General features: G+C 38.8%; 1 protein-coding gene across 6 annotated transcripts; it reads left to right on the top strand.

Moving 5' to 3' along the window:
• Positions 1–6,288: 6,288 nt before the first annotated feature.
• Positions 6,289–20,355, top strand: COP1 (Transducin/WD40 repeat-like superfamily protein). 6 transcript variants are annotated; one of them, XM_028251820.2, is made up of 13 exons: positions 6,289–6,791; positions 8,704–8,781; positions 9,788–9,943; positions 10,327–10,683; positions 11,307–11,464; positions 11,562–11,627; positions 16,355–16,433; positions 16,576–16,731; positions 16,861–16,959; positions 17,846–17,950; positions 18,557–18,736; positions 19,775–19,885; positions 19,986–20,355. In XM_028251820.2, the coding sequence occupies exons 1-13, from the start codon at positions 6,480–6,482 to the stop codon at positions 20,154–20,156; spliced, it is 2,028 nt and encodes a 675-aa protein (XP_028107621.1). In that variant the 5' UTR covers positions 6,289–6,479; the 3' UTR covers positions 20,157–20,355. The 6 variants fall into 6 exon arrangements, with proteins under 6 accessions (XP_028107621.1, XP_082735576.1, XP_082735577.1 ...); XM_082879450.1 differs by having other exon boundaries at positions 19,775–19,908; XM_082879453.1 differs by having other exon boundaries at positions 6,294–6,791; positions 8,667–8,781.
• Positions 20,356–20,658: the final 303 nt, after the last annotated feature.

Genomic DNA, 20,658 nt, shown 5'->3' with positions numbered 1-20,658 from the left:
TTTGAAAACATTGTGAGTTCTTATTCCGGTTATTAGCCTAGGTTACTATGTGATGCGCACAGCATACAAATATAGACTGGATCGTCAGAATTGGAACAAAACATTTCATGTTTGTTTTTTTTGAAAGATGGTTTGCTACTCGCAAGTAGGCTTAAAATGCAAATTTTGCCACCCTCGGGTGGGCTTAGTAAAGATGGTTTTGCCACTATCTAGTGGGCTTAAAACACACATTTAATGAATTATTCCAATTCAAATAACCCAACCGTCACCCACAGGCATTCAGGCAGTTATATCACATTAGCAATTAGCCTCATGGTAAGCATGCTATTCATGGCAGTCACTCACACGCATGCAAGGATGCTAAAGCATAAAACTTACCGAGTACTCCAAGCCAAAAAAAAGGAAGTTAATTAGAAATCATGCATGATCCTAAGTATACAAAAATGCCTAATGCAACACATGCAAAATGCAACTATAGCAGGCTCGGCTATTCTAAGATGGTATATGAAATGCTACAACTATCATGTATTCAATTTAGAATTGAAAGTACAATGCGGTTAGTATGATGTGCCGAGTCCGGTGCATGCAATACAGATGGATGATGCAAACATGCTGTCATACTGTATGCTAATTTAAATATGCCCTAATCTAACCATCATAAGCGGATAAATAAAAGGGAGAAAGACGTGGGGTTGGAAGACATACATCACACTCACGCACACTTATTACAGTTATGCCCTCACTCGGAGGGTCCGAATAAATAATACAGTCCAAATATTACAGTCCCCAAAATAAAAGAATATTACAGTCCAAAATATTACAGAAATTCTAATTAATTAATGAATTAACTAGAAAGCAAATAAACTGGCGTGCAAGCCAGGGATTGTCTTGCTTCTGATGGATGATGCATGTCCGGACTGTCTTGCGCGGAAATCCACCGGAATGCCCCAATTAGCCTCTGTTTACACCTGTTCTTGAAATGCGTGCCAAGCCCCAAAAGTTTGCTGATTCCTGGTTTTGCTGTAACAGAGAGCAGGAAAGGGGCATAGCAATGTATTTGCACAAATATATGCATGTCTCGATCCTCGTGCCACCAATCACGCATACCGAGGCATGATGGTCGAGGAGTCGAAATGCACAATTCAATATAAGATGAATGCACATGAAACTACAGCTAAAACCTAACTCCATCATGGATAATCCGGAGTGTCGGTGACTGGGGAATTGAGACACATTCCGTCACTCGGAGTACGAAATGTACCTCGTTTCCCGTGCCCGGGCTAACTCCTATTCCGGACACGATGCAATATGCATGATATGCATGAAGTGCAACTAAGATACAATCCTAACATACAAAGTGCTATGGAAATGAGATGCCTCAAAATGCGTGTACGCGGGCACGCAAACCGAGGCGATGATATGTGTCTCGAAATACGTGCACGCGGGCACGCAAACCGAGGAAATGATACGTGTCTCGAAATACGTGCACGCGGGCACGCAAACCGAGGAAATGATACGTGTCTCGAAATACGTGCACGCGGGCACGCAAACCGAGGAAATGATACGTGTCTCGAAATACGTGCACGCGGGCACGCAAACCGAGGAAATGATACGTGTCTCGAAATACGTGCACGCGGGCACGCAAACCGAGGCGATGATACGTGTCTCGAAATACGTGCACGCGGGCACGCAAATCGAGGCGATGACAGATGATATGAAAATGAGATGCCTCGAAGTACGTGCACACGGGCACGCAAACCGAGGCGATGACAGAATGATGAAAATGAGATGCCTCGAAGTACATGCACACGGGCACGCAAACCGAGGCAATGCATACGCAATGCAAATGACATGGAAAATGACAAATGGACTTATACTAACATGAGAGAGCCTCAGCCACACTTACATAAGATGCCGATGGCAGAAAATGAGGTGCCTCGAAATGCGTGCACACGGGCACGCAAACCGAGGCGATGCATACGCAATGCAAATGACATGGAAAATGACAAATGGACTTATACTAACATGAGAGAGCCTCAGCCATACTCACATAAGATGCCGGCGGATAAAAAAAGGAGCGCCTCGAAATGCGTGCACACGGGCACGCAAACCGAGACGATGACGAAATGCAATGCAACATGGCAAAAATGATATGCAAGCATACTAACAGAATTTCAGCAACAAAATATGAGGGAAAACAGTCCCGAAATGAAGCGAAATGACATGAAATGCAAGGAAATGTCCCGAAATGCAACATTAGGCATCCGAAATGGCCTATAGCCATACTAAACATGCACAACATGGACATGCAATGCAAAGACAGAAGCTAGACAGTCCCAAAATAAGCACTTTTCCAGTTATAAACATGGCCAAACATCAAATATAGGTATGGCAAAAATAGCATACAAGAATAGGGGCCAAGATAGGGGTAATGAAGCAAGTGGTATAAGCTAAACCCAAACTGAAAAATTTCCTTCTACAACACTGAAGATGGACCAAAAATATGAACATTTACAGTATATGGCAGCCTCAAAATCAGTATACAAACATGCTAAAAATATGATGCAAAATAAGGCTCAAAAGGTGCTAAAACATGAAGTGTATAAAATAATCACCAAACAGAAAAAAAGTGTGAATGAAACATGAAGTATAGGCCAAAATAAGACAACTTTCAGTTCGGACCAAGGTCCAAAAACAGAAACAAAAAGGGCTACTAATTTATGCAAAAAAGGGGCCAAATAGGGGATATAACTACAAGTGACATATGGAAACACCAAACAATGTTGAGCCCTTCTCCAATGTTGAAGAGGGGCTCAAAATAAGCCCTAAATCAGTTTACCACATGCTCGAAAATAAATTACTCATGGGTCAAAAATAGCATGCAAAATTATGATATACAAGATGGTCAAAGAAGCAAGTGTATTATGGAGGGCTCAAACAGGGTTGAGCCCTTGATGAGAAGTGAAGATGAGCTCAAAATATGGCCCTTTTCAGTTAAGGCCGAAGCTCAACACAAAAAGCATGCATGGCTTACATATTGATTAAGAAAAAGGGTCAAAAGGGTAAAAGTGTAACTTACCCTTGAAGATCTAGACTTTGGTTGCTTCTTGGATGGATTTGCTGCTCCTTTGGCCTTCAAGAACCCTTCTTTGTTGCTGGAAATGAGATAGTGGTGGTAGGGCTTGGTGGTGTAGAAGAAATGAAGGTTAAGGAGTTAGGGTTTTTTTGAAGTTTTGAGAGTTATAACAATGGAGTTTAGGGTTGAGCCTTGGAGATGAATTTTTCTAACCTCTATGAAGAAGACCCTCAGCTGGTTTATATGGTCAAGAAAGGGGTGTAAAAGGGGGGTCAAATGGAGAGGAAAACTCTCTCCCAAAATATCCCCCGGATACAGAAAATATCTGGGGGATATTGCCCCACAGCTGGAAAGGGCACAGTGAGGAGAGCACGGCCGGCCGCTCACTTTGGCCGGAGGTGGCCGGCCGGCCACACCCCCTAGCCGGCCGGCTAGGGGTCAAAAGGGTCAACCAGATTTTCTGGCCGGCCAGGTATTGGGGAGGTAGCCCTATGTGTGTACAGCACAACCATGTAATTGAAATTCCAAGAAAGTGGGCCCAAGGGGTTCAACAATGGCTCGGAAAGAGGGGGTCAAAAGGGTCAAGTTGACTTACTGGCCGGCCATGAACTTTTAGTGGCCTCCCAGGTGTGTAGATCACAGATATGTGGTTCAAAGTTCAAGAAAAAAGGTCCAAGGGGTTCAACATTAGCCCGGAAGAAAAGGGTCAAAAGGGTCAGGTGACCTTAATGGCCGGCCATGAACTTTTAGTGGCCTCCCAGGTGTGTAGATCACAGATATGTGGTTGAAAGTTGGCAACGCTAGCTCTAAGGTATTCAACATTAGCCCGGAAGTGCGAAAAACGGGCGCCGGGAGGCTCGGGAGGAGAGATAACTGGTTGCTGCAACAATTGCTGGCCTCCCACCCTTCAGTGACCTTCTTTGGGATAAAACAGAGGTACCTGCCAAAAATGAGCGAGAACCGTTGCAAAACGAATGTTCCGGAGCCAAAACACGCAGTTCGGGGTCCCGGAAATGGGCTGTTAAGCACCGAAAATTGTATTCGACCTCGAAGTGGGTTTCTCAGCCCCCAGTGTCCCTCAAAAGGGATGAAATAATATGTATGCCAAAAATCAGAGCAAACGGAGATGGTTAGGCGGTCCCGAACCGAGGCACACGGCCTGACGGCTCCGAAAACCGGAAACCGGGCTCCGAAATGGGAAAAATGGCCTACGGCCACCAAATGTAGCCCACGGGCACTGAGAGATAGTCTACGGGACCTCTCCCTTCCCTCAGGAAAAGAAATAGAGAAAACCGAGTCTGGTTCGCAAACCGAGACAAGGCACAGAAGAGGGTTCGGAAATCCGGAGGCGGGGCTCGCAGCCAAGACTCTGAAACTTCTGAACGAGCACATTATGCAATATCACCAAGTGCTCAACTGGTGACGTCTGAGTCTCAAGGTCGGTCAAAAATGGGGTGTCTACAATATCCTAGAAGTGCGAGGATGGAGATCGGAAGTTAGATTAACGGGTCTCCGAGAGAGAAGGACATTGGGGAAGGGTCGTTGAAGTGGGAGGGGAACTGCTGGAGGAATGAATGAGGAGTTACAAGTAAAAGGTATAGGGTGGGGTTAAAAGGATATATTTGGGATTATGTTAGGGATCCAAAGAAAAATAAAAAGGGAAGCAATTTTGGTGGCGAGGAACCAAAAAAGTGAGGGGTCTAGAGTAGAAAGGTAGCATCATTTAGTAGCTCTTTTAAAGCATCTCCAATGTTGTATTTTTTTTTCTTCCATCAAATTTGTATAAAAATTCCATTTGATATCATGCGCGCTAACGGAGAATGTTGAACTTTCATTAAAACACCGATCGACCAGGTGGATGTCCGGCTGGTCGACCGGCCAGTATGATTTTTTCACAAATTTTTGCAAGAAGGTAATTATCTAGGAGGACAACCGGTCAGTCGTCCGGCTAGGGGTGAAAGAATAACCGGAATGACCGATCAAACTGACCGAACTGAACGGTTTTTGGTCGGTGTTTTAAGTTTTCAATCGTTCGGTTCGGTTCGGTTTATGTTTTTCTGTACATTCGGTTCGGTTTACGATTTTGATTTTTTGAACCGAATCACACCGAACCGAACCGACTTATATAATATTAATAGGCCCAAAATGTGAGGCCCCAAACCTATGTAGGAATTACATGGTCTGAGCCCAAATTTTATGCAAAATGGATAGAAATATAGGCCCAAAATGTGAGGCCCAACTAGGGGAAAAAATGGGCCAAAAAACTGAAAAATCGAAAAAACCGCACCGCACCGCACCGTAATAAACCGAACCGCGCCAGTTTATGTCATTTTTCTGGGCGGTTCGGTTCACAAATATGAAAAATCGAAATGATCGGTTCGGTGCAAAACTAGTGAAAAAACCGACCGAACCGAACCGATTTCACCCCTACGTCCGGCAGTGAAAATGACATGCAGCTCCAACAATTATGAACAGTGATTTGATAATAGACATATCCATCCTCAATTTAATGAAAGATTTGAAAAATCTTAGATTTGATACTTATTTGGTGATAGGGCCGGAGCAGCAAAAGACACTTGTTTTTATCAAATTTAAATTTGATGAAACAAAATGTACTGGATTGGAGATGGTCTTAGAGCATCTCCAACATTTACTTTTTTATTTTTATTTTTATTTTTGTATTATCAAATTTTAGTAAAAACTTGATTTGATATCGAACATTTTAACGGAGAATTTTGAATTTTCATCAAATCACCAGTCGATCGAGAGGACGACTAGGAGGACATCTAGCCAGTCGATCGACCAGTGTAAATTTTTATTATAAATTGTAAGGAAGTGGACATCTGGAGAACAATTGGTTAGACATTCGGTCAGTCGTCTGGTGCTGTTAAATGCTTTGTAAATGCTTTGTATCTCTAACGATTATTTACAGTAATTTGATAAAGAGCTCTAGTTATGCCCAATTTGATGAAAAATTTAACACATTATTAATTTGATACTAATTTAATGATAATGTTGGAATATCAAAATTAAAGTCTTTTTACCAAATTTAAATTTGGTTAAAAAAAAAAGAGACGATCTTAGGAAATGACAAGGCTCTAGGAAATAATAAAAATTATCAGCCTTGGACCATAATAACGTACTTTTGACCGACTACCGGAAGAAACCGGGAGACAGCCCTCCAGATATCACGTGGGCCGTTACCGACCTCAGAACCGATATCACCGTGGGCCTCTATCTCTCTCTCACACACACAAACATATCACGCTTCATTTCTGCTCCACAATCTATTGCTCGCTCATTCTATCTCTTCTTTTTCCTCCATTAACACACCATCTCTACAACTCCAAACTCATTTCACAGAGAGAGCTTAGTCTGCATACATATATATATAGAGAGAGAGATGGACGAGGGATCAACTGGGGCACTCGTGCCGGCGGTGAAGGGGGAAGTCAAGCCTTTCTCCGCCGTCGCTCCGGCGGAATCCGGTGGCGCCACCGCCACAGAAACGGCGGAGGTACCAGCAGATGAGCTTGACCGTGATTTGTTGTGCCCGATTTGCATGCAGATAATCAAGGACGCGTTCCTCACGGCTTGTGGACACAGCTTCTGCTACATGTGCATCATCACTCACCTTCACAACAAAAAGGATTGCCCTTGTTGTGGACATTACCTGACTAATAATCAACTCTTCCCCAATTTCCTCCTCGACAAGGTTGGTTTTGAGAGTTCAATTCGATGATTTTATTGGTTCTAGTGATGGTTTTTGATAGTCGTTTTATGAAATTTTGTTTCGTTGTTGAGAAAATTGTGGAAAAGTAATGAAAATGAAGTCTATTATCATATTCCCTGCGTTTTGATACAAAGTTTACTTTAACTAGGTCAAGAAACTGAAATTTTGTTTGGATGTTGAGGAAATTGTGGAAAAAATGAAGTCTGTTATCATATGCCCTGCGATTTGATGCAAAGCTTACATTAACTAGGTCAATAAATTGCATTTGACTCACTTGATTGTTTACTTATGAGGCCACATACAGGGAAAAAATGAATGTGCAAAACACAATTATAAATCTCTATATGCATTAACATTTGTTTGTGTTTGTATTTCTATACGCGATAGCGACTCAAAGTTTTTGGAGACCTTAGGCTAGCCTAAACATCAAAATTAGGCCTTAGCTAACTAGACCCTTAAAGAATTGAGGCCTTTGAGAATAAGAATTTTATGAAAATTTGGCCTTAGGCAACATACTAAATGACCTGATCATTGAGCCACCTGTCAATAGGTTACGTGTTTATGTATATCTAAAAATGGAGGGTACATGACTCAATCTGATTAATTGAAATGAATGAACCTGTGTGGATTTGGCCGTGCTTTTGGTGCTTGCAGGTTTTATGTTTGATATGGCATTTCTTCTTAAGAGGCCCTTATTTAATTCTCTAGTTCAAAAAGAGATATTTGGGTGGCCATGTTTGTTAATATATTTTTATCTAAATGTTGCATCAGTAACCAAATGGAGGGTACTTGATTCAATTTGATTGATCAAATGGATGAACCTCTGTGTATTTGGCATTGGCAGTGTGCTTTTTGTTGCTTGTGGTTTTTGTACTAAATTATGCGAGATAATGTTCATTATGGCAACACTTCTTAAGAGGCCCCTATTTAATTCTCGAGTACAGAAAGAAATATTTTAATTGCCATGATTGTGGAAAATAGTTGTATGGTATACATCTACACTCAATATTTACATGGATTCGCCTATGTTTTAGATTCAACTTAATAGAAGACCATGTTATTAGGTCAACTAAAGTGTCTGTTTGACAGACGGGCCAAAAGAGTTGCCACTTAATTGTTTTTGGTGTCAAGTTTTGAACATTTCTTGAATATGGTACACATACCAAATTCAAAATTATTTCCTACTCCCAAATTTTCACGGGCCTCCTTATTTGTATGCTGGTGATACCAGGAGCTGTTATGAGAGAGAGAGAGAGAGAGAGAGAGAGAGAGAGGGAGGGAGGTTTAAGGTTTTGGTTCCTTCATTTATTATTTTCTAATTTTTATTCTGAGGGTAGTGCTATCTATTCTCATTGAATACTGGATTAATTTTGGGAATATTCTGAATAAGTCCACTTTTTTCTTGAAATTTTCATTGGGTCCTATTAACAATATGTTGAGAAACTATATTCCTGAAATATATAGTCCTGTTAACACTATATTCCCTAATTATAACTTATTTTCCCTTCAGTCAACATTATTAAAAGTAGGACTTATTTGATTTTTTCCCTTAATTTTATTGTTATTATTTTTGGGGGAGAGGATGCTGAGTGGAATTGCTATCAGACGAATATTAGCTGACTTGAAAAGCCTTCACTTCAAAGAAAACTCTTTAAACCTTAATATACTTGGCTCCTCACTTGTATTGAGTTTCCCTTTTTATATTATTATTACTACTATTAGCATATTGGTGCTATCACTGAATTTGTTGAAGCACATACTTGTCTTCTAACTGTAATCTGTAGCAAATCTGCCAGCAAGTTAATTTGTTCATTTGACAATGATTTGTATCTTGAAATTATCTCCTTCAAAATGCAGCTTATTGTTATACGATTTCTCTGTGCCACATTTGTAGCTATTGAAGAAGACCTCTGCTCGCCAAATATCAAAAACTGCATCCCCTGTAGAACAATTTCGTCAGGCAATGCAACAGGTCAGTTGTTATTCAGTGTCATCTTCTGATGGCAGTTGCAATTTGGCATTTATTTGATTGTATAGATATTTGTTAATTGTTATAGAATATAATCATGTATGGATATACATATATGGCTAAATTTAGTAGAAGGTTTAGTGGAATCAAGGTACAAATTATTTCATTTGTTTCTACTCCAAATGAACTGTTTGCAGTTGTGGTATTTTGAAGCTTTCTTATATTTGGAGGAAATATTATTATTGTCACACTAAGAAGCACAAACACTTCTAAAAAGGTGGTATGTCCATGTCGGAACAGGTGTCCGATACTCATCTAAATGTGTTATTTTATTTTTTATTTTTTATTTATTTTTTTTTTTTTTTGGGGTTAGATTCAGACGCTTGGAGGACACACGTGCCCATTGCTTAAACACACATATCCATTGATTAGGTATACATGAAACTGATTATAAGTTTGAACAAAATAATTTAGAATACGATGACAAAAGAAAAACAATGTCCATTTATGGAAATTATTGTTATATAGCATTTATTGTCTTGAAATGATATATTCATATATATGACATATTATAAATATATAAAATTATATATTTTGTGTGTGTTGCTCACGTGTCGTGTCTTGCATTTTTTGAAAATTGCCGTGTCGGCGTGTTCGCGCTTCTTAGATGTAAGTGGAAATTTTATTGATGTAAACAATTGAGTACATGATCACTGGGGCATACCTGTTGCATATAAAAGGATACGTAAAACAGTTACACAAGCACCAAGGGTGCTACTCATCTCTGAGGGCCTATTGTTGATTGGAATGGATAATCTGTACCTTGATTGGTGTGAAATGGAATTTCTTGGCCCTGTATCTGGCATTTGTCTAATGAAATTGTGTTTCATTGCATTCTTAGAATGTAGCAAAGAATGGATTTGCTTGTATGTACAATTTCTACTGTATCAAATAATATTTTTAATGTAAACAAGTATAAATGCAACTCTTACTTGCGACCTTTAGACAGGGTTGTGAAGTGTCGGTTAAAGAGCTGGACACCCTGTTGACGCTGCTTGCAGAGAAAAAGAGAAAATTGGAGCAAGAAGAAGCCGAGAGAAATATGCAAATCCTATTTGACTTCTTGTACTGCCTAAGGAAACAGAAGGTTGATGAACTAAATGAGGTTTGTTACTTATAATTCGATATATGTGTTGATGTTCAGTCATTCTACATTTATATATACGGTAATCTCTTGTATGTTTTTGTTGTCTTTTATTTTCTTTGTTCTTTTCTTTTTTGTTAAAGGGAGGGAAGCTGAGTATTATGCTTTTTCTTTTTTAAATGTATAGTTGTGACTTGTGAGATTTATTCTACTAGGGTCCTCCTCTTTACCATCTTAATAGATTATTTTCCAATAGGAGTGATATTAAATCAGTTGCCAAGGCTTCATCTAAAATGTGCTTCTGTCCTAATAATTAATCATTTTTAACAATTGAGATGAAAACCTTCTTTCACTGAAACAATTAAATGGGTTACTAGATTGATGTGTGTCTGCTGCTTGTTTAGATACAAAATGATCTCCAGTTTATCAAAGAGGACATAAATGCTGTGGAGAGACATAGAATAGAGTTGTATCGGGCAAGGGACAGGTATTCAGTGAAGCTGCGGATGCTTTCTGATGATCCTACAGCAACAAAATCTTGGCCTTCACCATTTGCTAAGAATAATAGCGGCTTTATGTCTAGTTCTCGTAATGCACAAGGAGGGCTGGGTATGGGAAATTTTCTGTACAAGAAAGCAGATGGGAAGGCTCAAGTAAACACCCTTGCTTCCCAGGCAAAGGATACCTTGAGTGGAATGGGTTCAGAACATGTGAGTCAATCGAGTCTTGCTGTAGCAAGGAAAAAGCGCGTCCATGCTCAGGTTAGTAATCTTTTGAAGGCTTCATTTGTAGAAATCTTGGCCAGTAATTGGTCTTTGTCATATGGCTTTCATATTATTTGTAGTTGTTCAAGCATGGTTGGACCATAAAATCAATTAAGCATCAGTCAACTGGCACCTTAACATGCATTAGTATTTATATATGCACAATTTAAATAATGTATCTTCAATTTTTTTTTACCATGCTAGGCCTTTGTCTTTCTGGTACAAGAACAGTTAAAGAATGCTGTTCTGTCGCCTATGTTTTCACAATGAAACGGGCTTGCTATTGACACCTTGCGAAGTATAGTGAACTTCATTCAGCTCAACAAAGCCTTAACCCACTTACTTGTGTTTGGTTACATGAGTTCCCTTTTTCACCATTTAAAATTTTAAAGATTTCCTGTTTGTATATTGTATCTGTGTTAATTTTCCGCTGTAAAGCTTGGAACTTCCACAAGGGGTTACATGAAAAGACAGATTGTCCTGGTGGACAACATTGATATATACGTGGCTTAGATTCTATTGCTGTGATTGTTGTGAAACTATTCCCTATACTGTTGTAATTTGTTACAATTTAGTTCGTTCCTTGTCTGGATTTATCTTCTTTTCTTACGTTGCTGCAGTTCAATGACCTACAAGAGTGTTACTTACAAAAGCGACGGCAGTTGGCAAACCACCCACTTAAGCAGGAAGAAAGGGATACAAATATCATACATAGAGAAGGTTATACTGCAGGACTAACTGAGTTTCAATCTGTGCTGAGTACCTTCACACGGTACAGGTATGGTTGTCAGTGCTTCCTTCATGGGAAGATTTTTCCATGCTATTATTGTCTTCAACTTACAGCTCACATGAATTTTTAAATTCATCTGAAGCAGTCGACTAAGGGTCATCGCTGAACTTAGGCATGGGGATCTTTTTCATTCGGCCAATATTGTATCAAGGTAAGATAATTGTTTGTGTTATGATTGTATCCAAGTTTTCAAAGATGAACTTACGTATTTTCATGGAAACATTTGTTGAAGGAATAAATACTAATCACGTTTTTAATATGTACTGGAGCAGTTTTTCTACATGACAATATAAAAAAGCTTAAAAATTTTGGTTTCTTAACCGGAGAAATTAATTCCTCTATTAGTGTATTTGTGATTGGTATTTTGGTGGTCATTAGGAAAGGGGATAGGATTATGTTAGTTAAATTAGTTATTGGAGAGAATATAGTGAACGTTATTAGTGCATACGCCCCTCAAGTAGGATTAGATGATCAGACTAAGAGTGATTTTTGGGAGCAAATAGATGAGATCTTACGGGAGATACCCGTAGGAGAGAACCTGGTTATAGGTGGAGATTTTAATGGCCATGTAGGCTTAGATAACCTTGGCTATGAAAGGGTGCATGGTGGATACGGTTTTGGTGACAGAAATAAGGCTAGAGAGAGTATCTTAGATTTTGCGTTGGCTTCTGACCTGGTGGTGGCCAATACTATATATAAGAAGAGGGAGGAGCATTTGATCACCTTTAAGAGTGATTCAGTTAAGAGCCAAATAGATTACTTCTTAGTGAGAAAAGTGGACCGCCTAAAATGCAATGATTGTAAGGTGATTCCTGGAGAGAGCCTGGCCTCTCAACATAGGATTTTGGTATTAGATTTATGTTTTAAAGGGCAATACCAAGCTAGGAAGGATGGTAGGCGTCGTAGGACGAGATGGTGGGACCTAAAAAGGGATAAACTATAAATATTTAAGAATAGAATGGATAAGGAAGGTACTTGGGAACTCGATGGCCAATTGTATGAGGAGAATCTCAAGAGAAGTGCTTGGAGAGTCGAAAGGGACGGGACCCAGCTCTAGAGAAACTTGGTGGTGGAGGGAAGAGATTCAAGCGGTAGTTAAGGCAAAAAAAGAGTGCTTTAAAAAGTGATAGAAGGATAGAACTGGGAAAAACCTTAAGAGTTATAGATTGACTAATTAGGAGGTCAAAAAAGTAGTGAGGGAGGCTAAGTTGAAAGCTTATGATGACCAATACACTAGACTGATAGTAAGGAGGGAGACAAGAGGGTATACAAATTTGCTAAGATATAGGAGAGTAAAACAAGAGATTTTAATCAAGTTAAGTGCATCAAGAGTGAGAGGATTCTAAGGTATTGGTGAAGGATGAAGAGATTAAAGAAAGATGGAAGAACTATTTTGAGAAACTATTAGGGGAAGAAATAGCCAGTAATACGATACACCTAGACTATAGGTTCTATCGTAGGATTAGGAATTTTGAAGTGGAGATTGTACTTAAGAAAATGAAATCAAATAAGGCATTAGGACCCAATGATATCCCTATTGAAGCTTAGAAGTGTTTGGGTAAAAAGAGGGTTGTTTGGTTGACTAGGTTGTTTAGCAAAAATTTGTTGACTAGGAACATGCCAGATGAGTGGAGGAAGAGTATTTTAGTACCAATTTATAAGAATAAAGGAGATGTCCAAAATTGCAACAACTATAGAGGAATCAAGCTAATGTGTCATATAATGAAAGTATGGGAGAGGGTGATGGAATGCCGATTGCGAGATATAACAGAGGTGTTAGAGAATCAATTTGGGTTTATGCCTGGCAGGTCAACAATGGAAGCGATTTATCTTTTCAGGAGAGTAATAGAAAAGTATAGAGAAAAGAAAAGAGACATTCATATGGTGCTTATCGACTTTGAAAAAACATATGATAGAGTGCCCCAGGATATAATATGGTGAGTGTTAGAGAAGAAAGGGGTGACAAAAGGTTACATTGATGTGATTAGAGACATGTATGAAGGGATGGTGACCACTATTAGATCACCTGCTGAAGAGACAAATGAATTTCCTATCACTGTAGGGTTACACGAAGGATCTACCTTAAGTCCTTATCTTTTTGCTTTAGTTATGGATGAGTTGACGTGAAATATTCAAGATGACGTGCCATGGTGTATGCTTTTTGCAGACGATATTGTGCTAGTGGATAAGACTAGAGAATGAGTTAACACAGAGTTGGAGATTTGGCGAAAAGCTCTTAAATCTAAAGGATTTCGGATAAGCAGAACTAAAACAGAGTACATGGAGTGTAAATTTAGTAACAGTAACAATGAAAGCAGAGGAGAAGTGAAGATTGAGAACCAAGAACTGCCAAAGAGTGAATATTTTCATTATTTAGGGTCGATTATCACAACAGTGAGAGAGATTGATGCGGATGTGGCCCATAGGATTAAGGCAGAATGGTGTAAGTGGAGAAGTACATTTGGGGTACTATGCGATAAACGAATGCCTACTAGACTAAAAGGTAAGTTCTATAGAACAGCTATTAGACCCGCGATGTTGTGTGGGACGGAGTGTTGGGCAACCAAGAAATAACATGTAGATAATGAGTGTGGCTGAGATGATGATGTTAAGGTGGATGTGTGGCAAGATTAAACCAGACAAAATTAGAAATGAGTGTATTCAGGAATGGGTAAGAGTAGCACCGATAGAAGATAAGTTGAGAGAGAATCGATTCAGATGGTTTGGTCACATTCAACGGAAATCAACTGAGGCAGTAGTGAAGAGATGCGATGTTGTAACGGTAGATGGGAGTGTTAGGGGATGGCGTAGGAGTAGGCCTAGATTAACGTTGGTTAGCGTTGTAAATAGAGATATGGATCTACTTAATTTGACTAACAAAATGACCTTCGATAGGGTTGCGTGGAGAAGAAGTATTCATGTAGCCGACCCCATTTGATGGGTCTTAAGGCTTGGCTTGGTTTGGTTTGGTTTGGTTTGGTTTATGAAAATCATGTGAAAGCCTAGTCCCTTAAGCTGCTTGAGCACTCAAAAAGGTCAATTTTGGGAACTTGCTTTGGCATTTTATGAGAACAGTGAAATCTAGTCCCTTAAGCTGCCCACAGGGCTTAAAAAGGCAATGTGGGTCAGGTGGAGGCAGCTAGATATCATAGGGTCTCTATTATGTATCCAGTGGTTATGATTAAGTTTCATTACAAGATGTATGATGACTGTGTTGTAATATGTTATGCTGTATGATATGGACAAACCCAATTGCTTTTCATTGTTTGAACAGGTGAATTTGGATATAAAATTATATGAAATATTTATGTGACATTGAATTGTAAACAAGAGATCTCTGTTTGAACTTGATTGAATCTGCCTTAGACAATCTTAGTTGAACAATGAATTGGCACCCTTGGTGGTTTGGAAACCATGTTGTATACATGAAGTAAAAACGATGTATCTGGTTTAAGTTGAGAACCTTATGGGAACTGGAGGGAGCCATAAAAAGGCGTGTCAAGTCTCTGAGAAAAATGTGGTTACCTGGTCTCTGTGTTTCCACAGAGAGCAAGACCTAAAATGAAAACAACGGAAGTGAAACCAAAGCCAAATTGTTGTAGTATGGATTGTGGAGTTTAGTTGTATTATGAAGGGTAAATAGTTATTTGTTTGTTTTCTTCATTATGATTAAAGACCTATAAATATAACTTTGGTTTGCGAACTCTCGTTGTGAACGGATGTGAGGCTGGCAGTTGGCACCTTTTTTTTTTTCTTATTGGCACTGGGGTGTCTGGCTAATCCCCAAGGGTGCATAGGCCCTCGGTAAGGAGTTTCCCGCAAGTGCACCACGGTTAATTCAAGGGTTTTCTCTCAGTCTGATTGCCCCATGGAATTGTAAGCACGTAAGAGGTTTCGATTCCTGAACTTTGGGCCAGACATGGTTAAGCTGTGGTTGGTTACTTGGATAGTATTTTCTGACACATTTTTTCTGTTAAACTTGGATTCCTTTATATGTTTAACATGTTCTTGAGTATTTCTATCCACATGAAGCTTCTCTCCTTGAAGTAGGACAAATTTAGGATACTTGGTAGTTTGAGGGCAAGGAAATGTTGTATTTTAAGGTTTTAATGTTTAGGCTAGAAGTATAAATCAGGGATTTGCAGATGGAAAAGAGTGATGACTGCATGGTTTCTTCAAGTGTTTGGTTGCAGAAATTTTCAGGGCATATGTGCTGGAACTCTCAGAACAACAACGATTTTATGGATTTTGTGCTGATTTAGAGACCAGAAGGTAGGGGAATGAGGGTTGGTTAGGCTTGATTGGTTAGGCTTAATTGGAGTGTTTTGTGGCTGTAAATAGTAGCCTAAGAACATTAATTTTTTTTTTCTTCGAAATAAGAGAGGAGGATAAGAAGCAGCATCATTTCACTCTTGCTAGGGTTAGGCAAATTGAAAAAAGCACCATGTCAAGTTTTCATCAACTTTATTGTATCAAATATAAAAATTACATAGATATTTTTAAGTTGCTATAGATTTCCTTTAAGAATTACCTAGATATTTTATTGGACGTTAAAATTAGAACAATACTATAAACCATTTAAAGATCTGAAACTTCACCCTTAAGCAGACCAATGGACCACTTCCGCAGTCTATGTCTAGCAAATTGCAAAATTAAACCTAATAATACACAAACAAATCTATCAGCACTGTGTTAAAATAGTCAGACTTGAAACTAATCTAAAACTTAATTTCCTGACACCCTGAACATGCTCCTTGGGAAATTTTAGATTTGCACCTTCTTATTGCATGCTCCATGACACTCACAGTGCTTCCTTGGTCTTCTAGAAGAATCATATCCACCAAAATTCTAAAACTGTTCATGTCTTACTGCTTGCAGCATAGAATTTGACCGTGACGATGAGTTGTTTGCTACTGCTGGAGTTTCGAGACGTATAAAGATTTTTGACTTCTCTTCGGTATGTATTTTTTTTTCCCAAGTGGGTCTATCTTTGGTTTCAGTAGTACACATGGTGACTATGCAGAAGTTAATGGATAGTTGCTCACTTACTCGCATAAAGATGTTATCATTTAATTGGTCTTTTTGCTTCCATGTATCAGGTTGTAAATGAACCTGCAGATGTGCACACCCCTGTTGTGGAGATGTCAACACGATCAAAACTTAGTTGCTTGAGTTGGAACAAGTTTACTAAGAACCATATTGCTAGTAGTGATTATGATGGAATAGTAACTGTTTGGGATGTCACCACGAGGCAGGTAATTATGAAATTGCCACGATTAGTTTTTTCTGGTCTTGCATGGAAATGTTATATATGCCATATATCAATTAGTGCTATGGATGTTGTTGATTTAACTACATATGTTTTTTCTTTTTTCTTTTTCCAGAGTGTAATGGAATACGAGGAACATGAGAAACGGGCATGGAGTGTTGATTTTTCACGCACAGAACCCTCTATGCTTGTCTCTGGCAGTGATGATTGCAAGGTCCTTAAACTAGTCTTACCTGTTTTTTTTATTAGTCATTTTATTGGGAAAAAAAAATACCTGGGTTGTGGCTAGAACTGTTGGATAGAGCATTTGATTTTCTAAGTCTGTACTAGATAATATACTTTTTCTTTGATGAATAAGGTCCAACTGTGTTCCAATTTTGTTTAGTTATTTGTTTCTTTGGGCAATGGGGTTTTGAGTTCAGTGTGCACTCTGCTAATAGCCATTAGCTACTGCTAGACCAATACCAGTTAGTTTTGTGTTTAGCTTAGTTTTAATGCATACCGAAGCAAATGGCAGAGTAAAGAAATAATGAACTTGTATCAATACAGCTGTGTATGGTACAGGAACTCATTGTTACTTCCAGATTGAACAAAATCTTTTTCAAGATTCTGTGTGCTGTTTGATAACAGAAAATTTCACACAACAATATTTTAAAGTTGGTTGTTACATGCACTGCAATAAAAAAAGCTGGAGACACACACTGGAGCCATCGATTTGCTTCATAGGGAAGAAACAGTGTCCGTGTTCACACATCTGCACACAAATGAAATACCCCCAAGAGAAAAATAGGAAAAAAAATCTCAGCCTTTTTCTAAAAATGACACCTAGTGGGGATTGTATCAATACCCCAGTTCCACAAATAAGCTGGAATTGAAAAGTTAGAAATTTGCTAGTGTTGTGAGATGAAATTGGGCAAGCTGGAAGGACCTTATCACTAAATTTGTAAGTCATACATTTGGGCCGACTGTTCACTCTATTTTCATGTCTGATGAATAGAGGTTGTTGTTTGTGTACTTTACCAAGTCATGAATTGTATGGGGGCAAACTTCAATTGCTTTTCCATTTACGCTAACCATACTGTTATCTGTATTATTAACAGGTCAAACTATGGTGCACAAAGCAGGAAGCTAGTGTTCTTAACATCAACATGAAAGCGAACATTTGCTGTGTCAAGTACAATCCTGGATCTAGCAGTCACATTGCGGTATTCTTCTAGTCAACTCAGCATCTCCATCCTCGTCTTTTTTGTTTCCTATCATTACTTTCTTTCTTTCCTCGTTTATTTTGTTTTTATTTTTATTTTTTTTACCGTGAGTGTCGAGGAGGATGCACCACTGAACTTCTTTTCCAGTCAAATCTGGTTGGTAGGGCACTGCAGAGGATCCAGATCCCTGCTGGGATGAGTTTGTTTATGATTCCAACCTTGGTTCTTGTTGGGCCCATCTTCTGCTCTTCTGTGCCATGGAAATTATGCCATGTCTCATTAGGACATCACTCTCAAAAGATCAAACAATGCCTTCCTGTAAAACACAGCACGGAACCACCCTTGGTTTATGTGGGGCCTTATTTTCTGCTTTCCCATGCTATTGAAATGTGTCACGTGTAGTTTAGACGCTCGCTGTCAATACAAGCTAGGCATATCAAAACCTCATGTAGCCATGTTAAGCAAATTCTTTTTAAGCATGGCTTCCTGTTGTTAGTAACAATCGTTTGTAGTTTCATCGAACGGCACAGACATGATAGTCATTCTGGTTTCCTCATTTGAAACAAAAAAGACTCACTGTGTATACACCTTCCTAACTTTTTGCAGGTTGGCTCTGCAGACCATCATATCCACTATTATGATTTGAGAAATGCTAGCCAGCCGCTCCATGTGTTCAGTGGACATAGGAAAGCTGTTTCGTATGTGAAATTTTTATCCAATGATGAGCTTGCGTCTGCATCTACTGACAGTACATTACGTTTGTGGGATGTGAAGGAGAATTTGCCGGTAACATGTTTATGAAAATATTTCACTTTATTTTGCAATCAGTGCAAGTGTGATTTCATAGATTACACATTGGCTGGCATGTATTACTGAAGAAACCGTCTCTTGGGCATTATATCACCACTACTCCCAAAAGCTTAAGTTGTTAGAAAATGAGCCCGACATGTGAAAACTACTAGTCCCAGAAGCTTAAGCTATTAGGAAATGGGTCCAACAATGTATATTAAGCACACCCTCTCTCATGTGCAAGCTCATCTTGCACGTGAAGATGCAAGCATCCATATTCATACAAAGAAGAAAGAATGCAAACAGGAACAAATGCAAATGGAGAGACTTCAACCCTCGACTTCTCCCAACTTGAGCTTTGATATTATTTTAGATCACCACTAGTCTAAGAAACTTAAATTACTAGGAAATTGACCCAACAATGTATATTAAGCTGTCAAGCACCGGTTTTATATGCTAATTGGAATTTTAGGGTCTAATAAAAGCAGTCCTGGTGTAAATTCTACTGAATCAGGGTAGGGAAGTGAATTTGTTTTATCTAGAAAAGTGAAACTCGATTATGTAGTTATGTCAAATTGTCATATATAGTTGTGTGGAAACTTGCGTTTGCATAATTGAATGAAGATTACACATATTACAGACTGACTGAATTAAGTTTATAAACTGCATTACAGAAAGTTCTCAGACTTACCAACGTAAATTTTTCATGAAACTTATGTTAAGAGAGTAAACGCTAAACAAGATTCTAATGAGTTTTAAGAATTAAGTATAAGAACCAAAATAAAGCACTCGCTTTTTCCTGTATATTGGAGGCCGTAGCCTGGGAGAGGAAGCCTTGCCACATTCAAGACTTGAACCCTTCCCTTGACTTCCTAGAGACGTGCAGGGGTTCTAGCCAACTACGAACCAAGATAAAATATTGAGAATATATTGTGGTTTGTTGAATCTCATCTTTCTATATGGAGTTGCATTATTAAAGTTTCTTTTTTTAAGTTGGTTGATGGGATTTTTTGTTTTTTTGTGTGATGCGTCCAGGTTCGTACCTTTAGGGGCCATACAAATGAAAAGAATTTTGTGGGTCTTACGGTAAACAGCGGTTATATTGCTTGTGGCAGTGAAACAAATGAAGTATTTGTTTATCATAAGGTTTAGTATTTGTTTATCATAAGGTTAAGTATTTGTTTATTGCTTGAGCCATTTTTGATCTATTAAAACGTAAAACTAATCAAAATTTTGGGATTTGCAGGCAATCTCAAGACAGGTGACTCGGCATAAATTTGGTTCACAGGAGATGGATGATACTGATGAAGATGCCGGATCTTATTTCATTAGTGCTGTATGCTGGAAGAGTGATAGCCCGACAATGTTGGCTGCAAACAGTCAGGGAACAATTAAAGTGCTGGTACTAGCAACGTGAAATTGTATAAAGATTGGCATAAAGGAGTACAATTAAAGAAAAATTAAAAAAATAAAAGAAAAACACCTAGTATCAATAGGGATAATCAATTATTCCATTGTTGGACACAGATTATTTTGTACATAACATTGAACTGGATTCTGACTCGGGAAGGACGAACTAAAATATAAGTGGGAAAATTTGTAGGGTTCTTGATGCAGTTTTTTTTCCTTTTTCTTTTTCTTTGCAAAATTAGTGCTTAAATGTGTATGAAGGTAAGATAGACACCAGATTTGACAAAACTGATGGTGCTCAGATGTTGAATAATGTAGTCAGCATAAGCAGTTCTTTAGTGAGATTCATGATTTTGAAAACTGGATTGGATCAGGCAGTTGAACCAGACAAACCGGAAAAGGTCAGCCACAACTAGGATTGCAAATGAATAGAGCCGTTCGTGAATAGGCTCAAGCTCGGCTTGGTAAGGGCTCGTTGAACTCAGTTCGTTAAATTTTTTTTGCATTCG

The sequence above is a fragment of the Camellia sinensis genome, chromosome 7 (genome assembly GCF_055761805.1).
Source record: "Camellia sinensis isolate YWXY chromosome 7, ASM5576180v1, whole genome shotgun sequence".
NCBI classification, from domain to species: domain Eukaryota; kingdom Viridiplantae; phylum Streptophyta; class Magnoliopsida; order Ericales; family Theaceae; genus Camellia; species Camellia sinensis.
The sequence above is the reverse complement of the archived record's forward strand: the minus strand, read 5'-3'. Positions and strand labels throughout refer to the sequence as shown.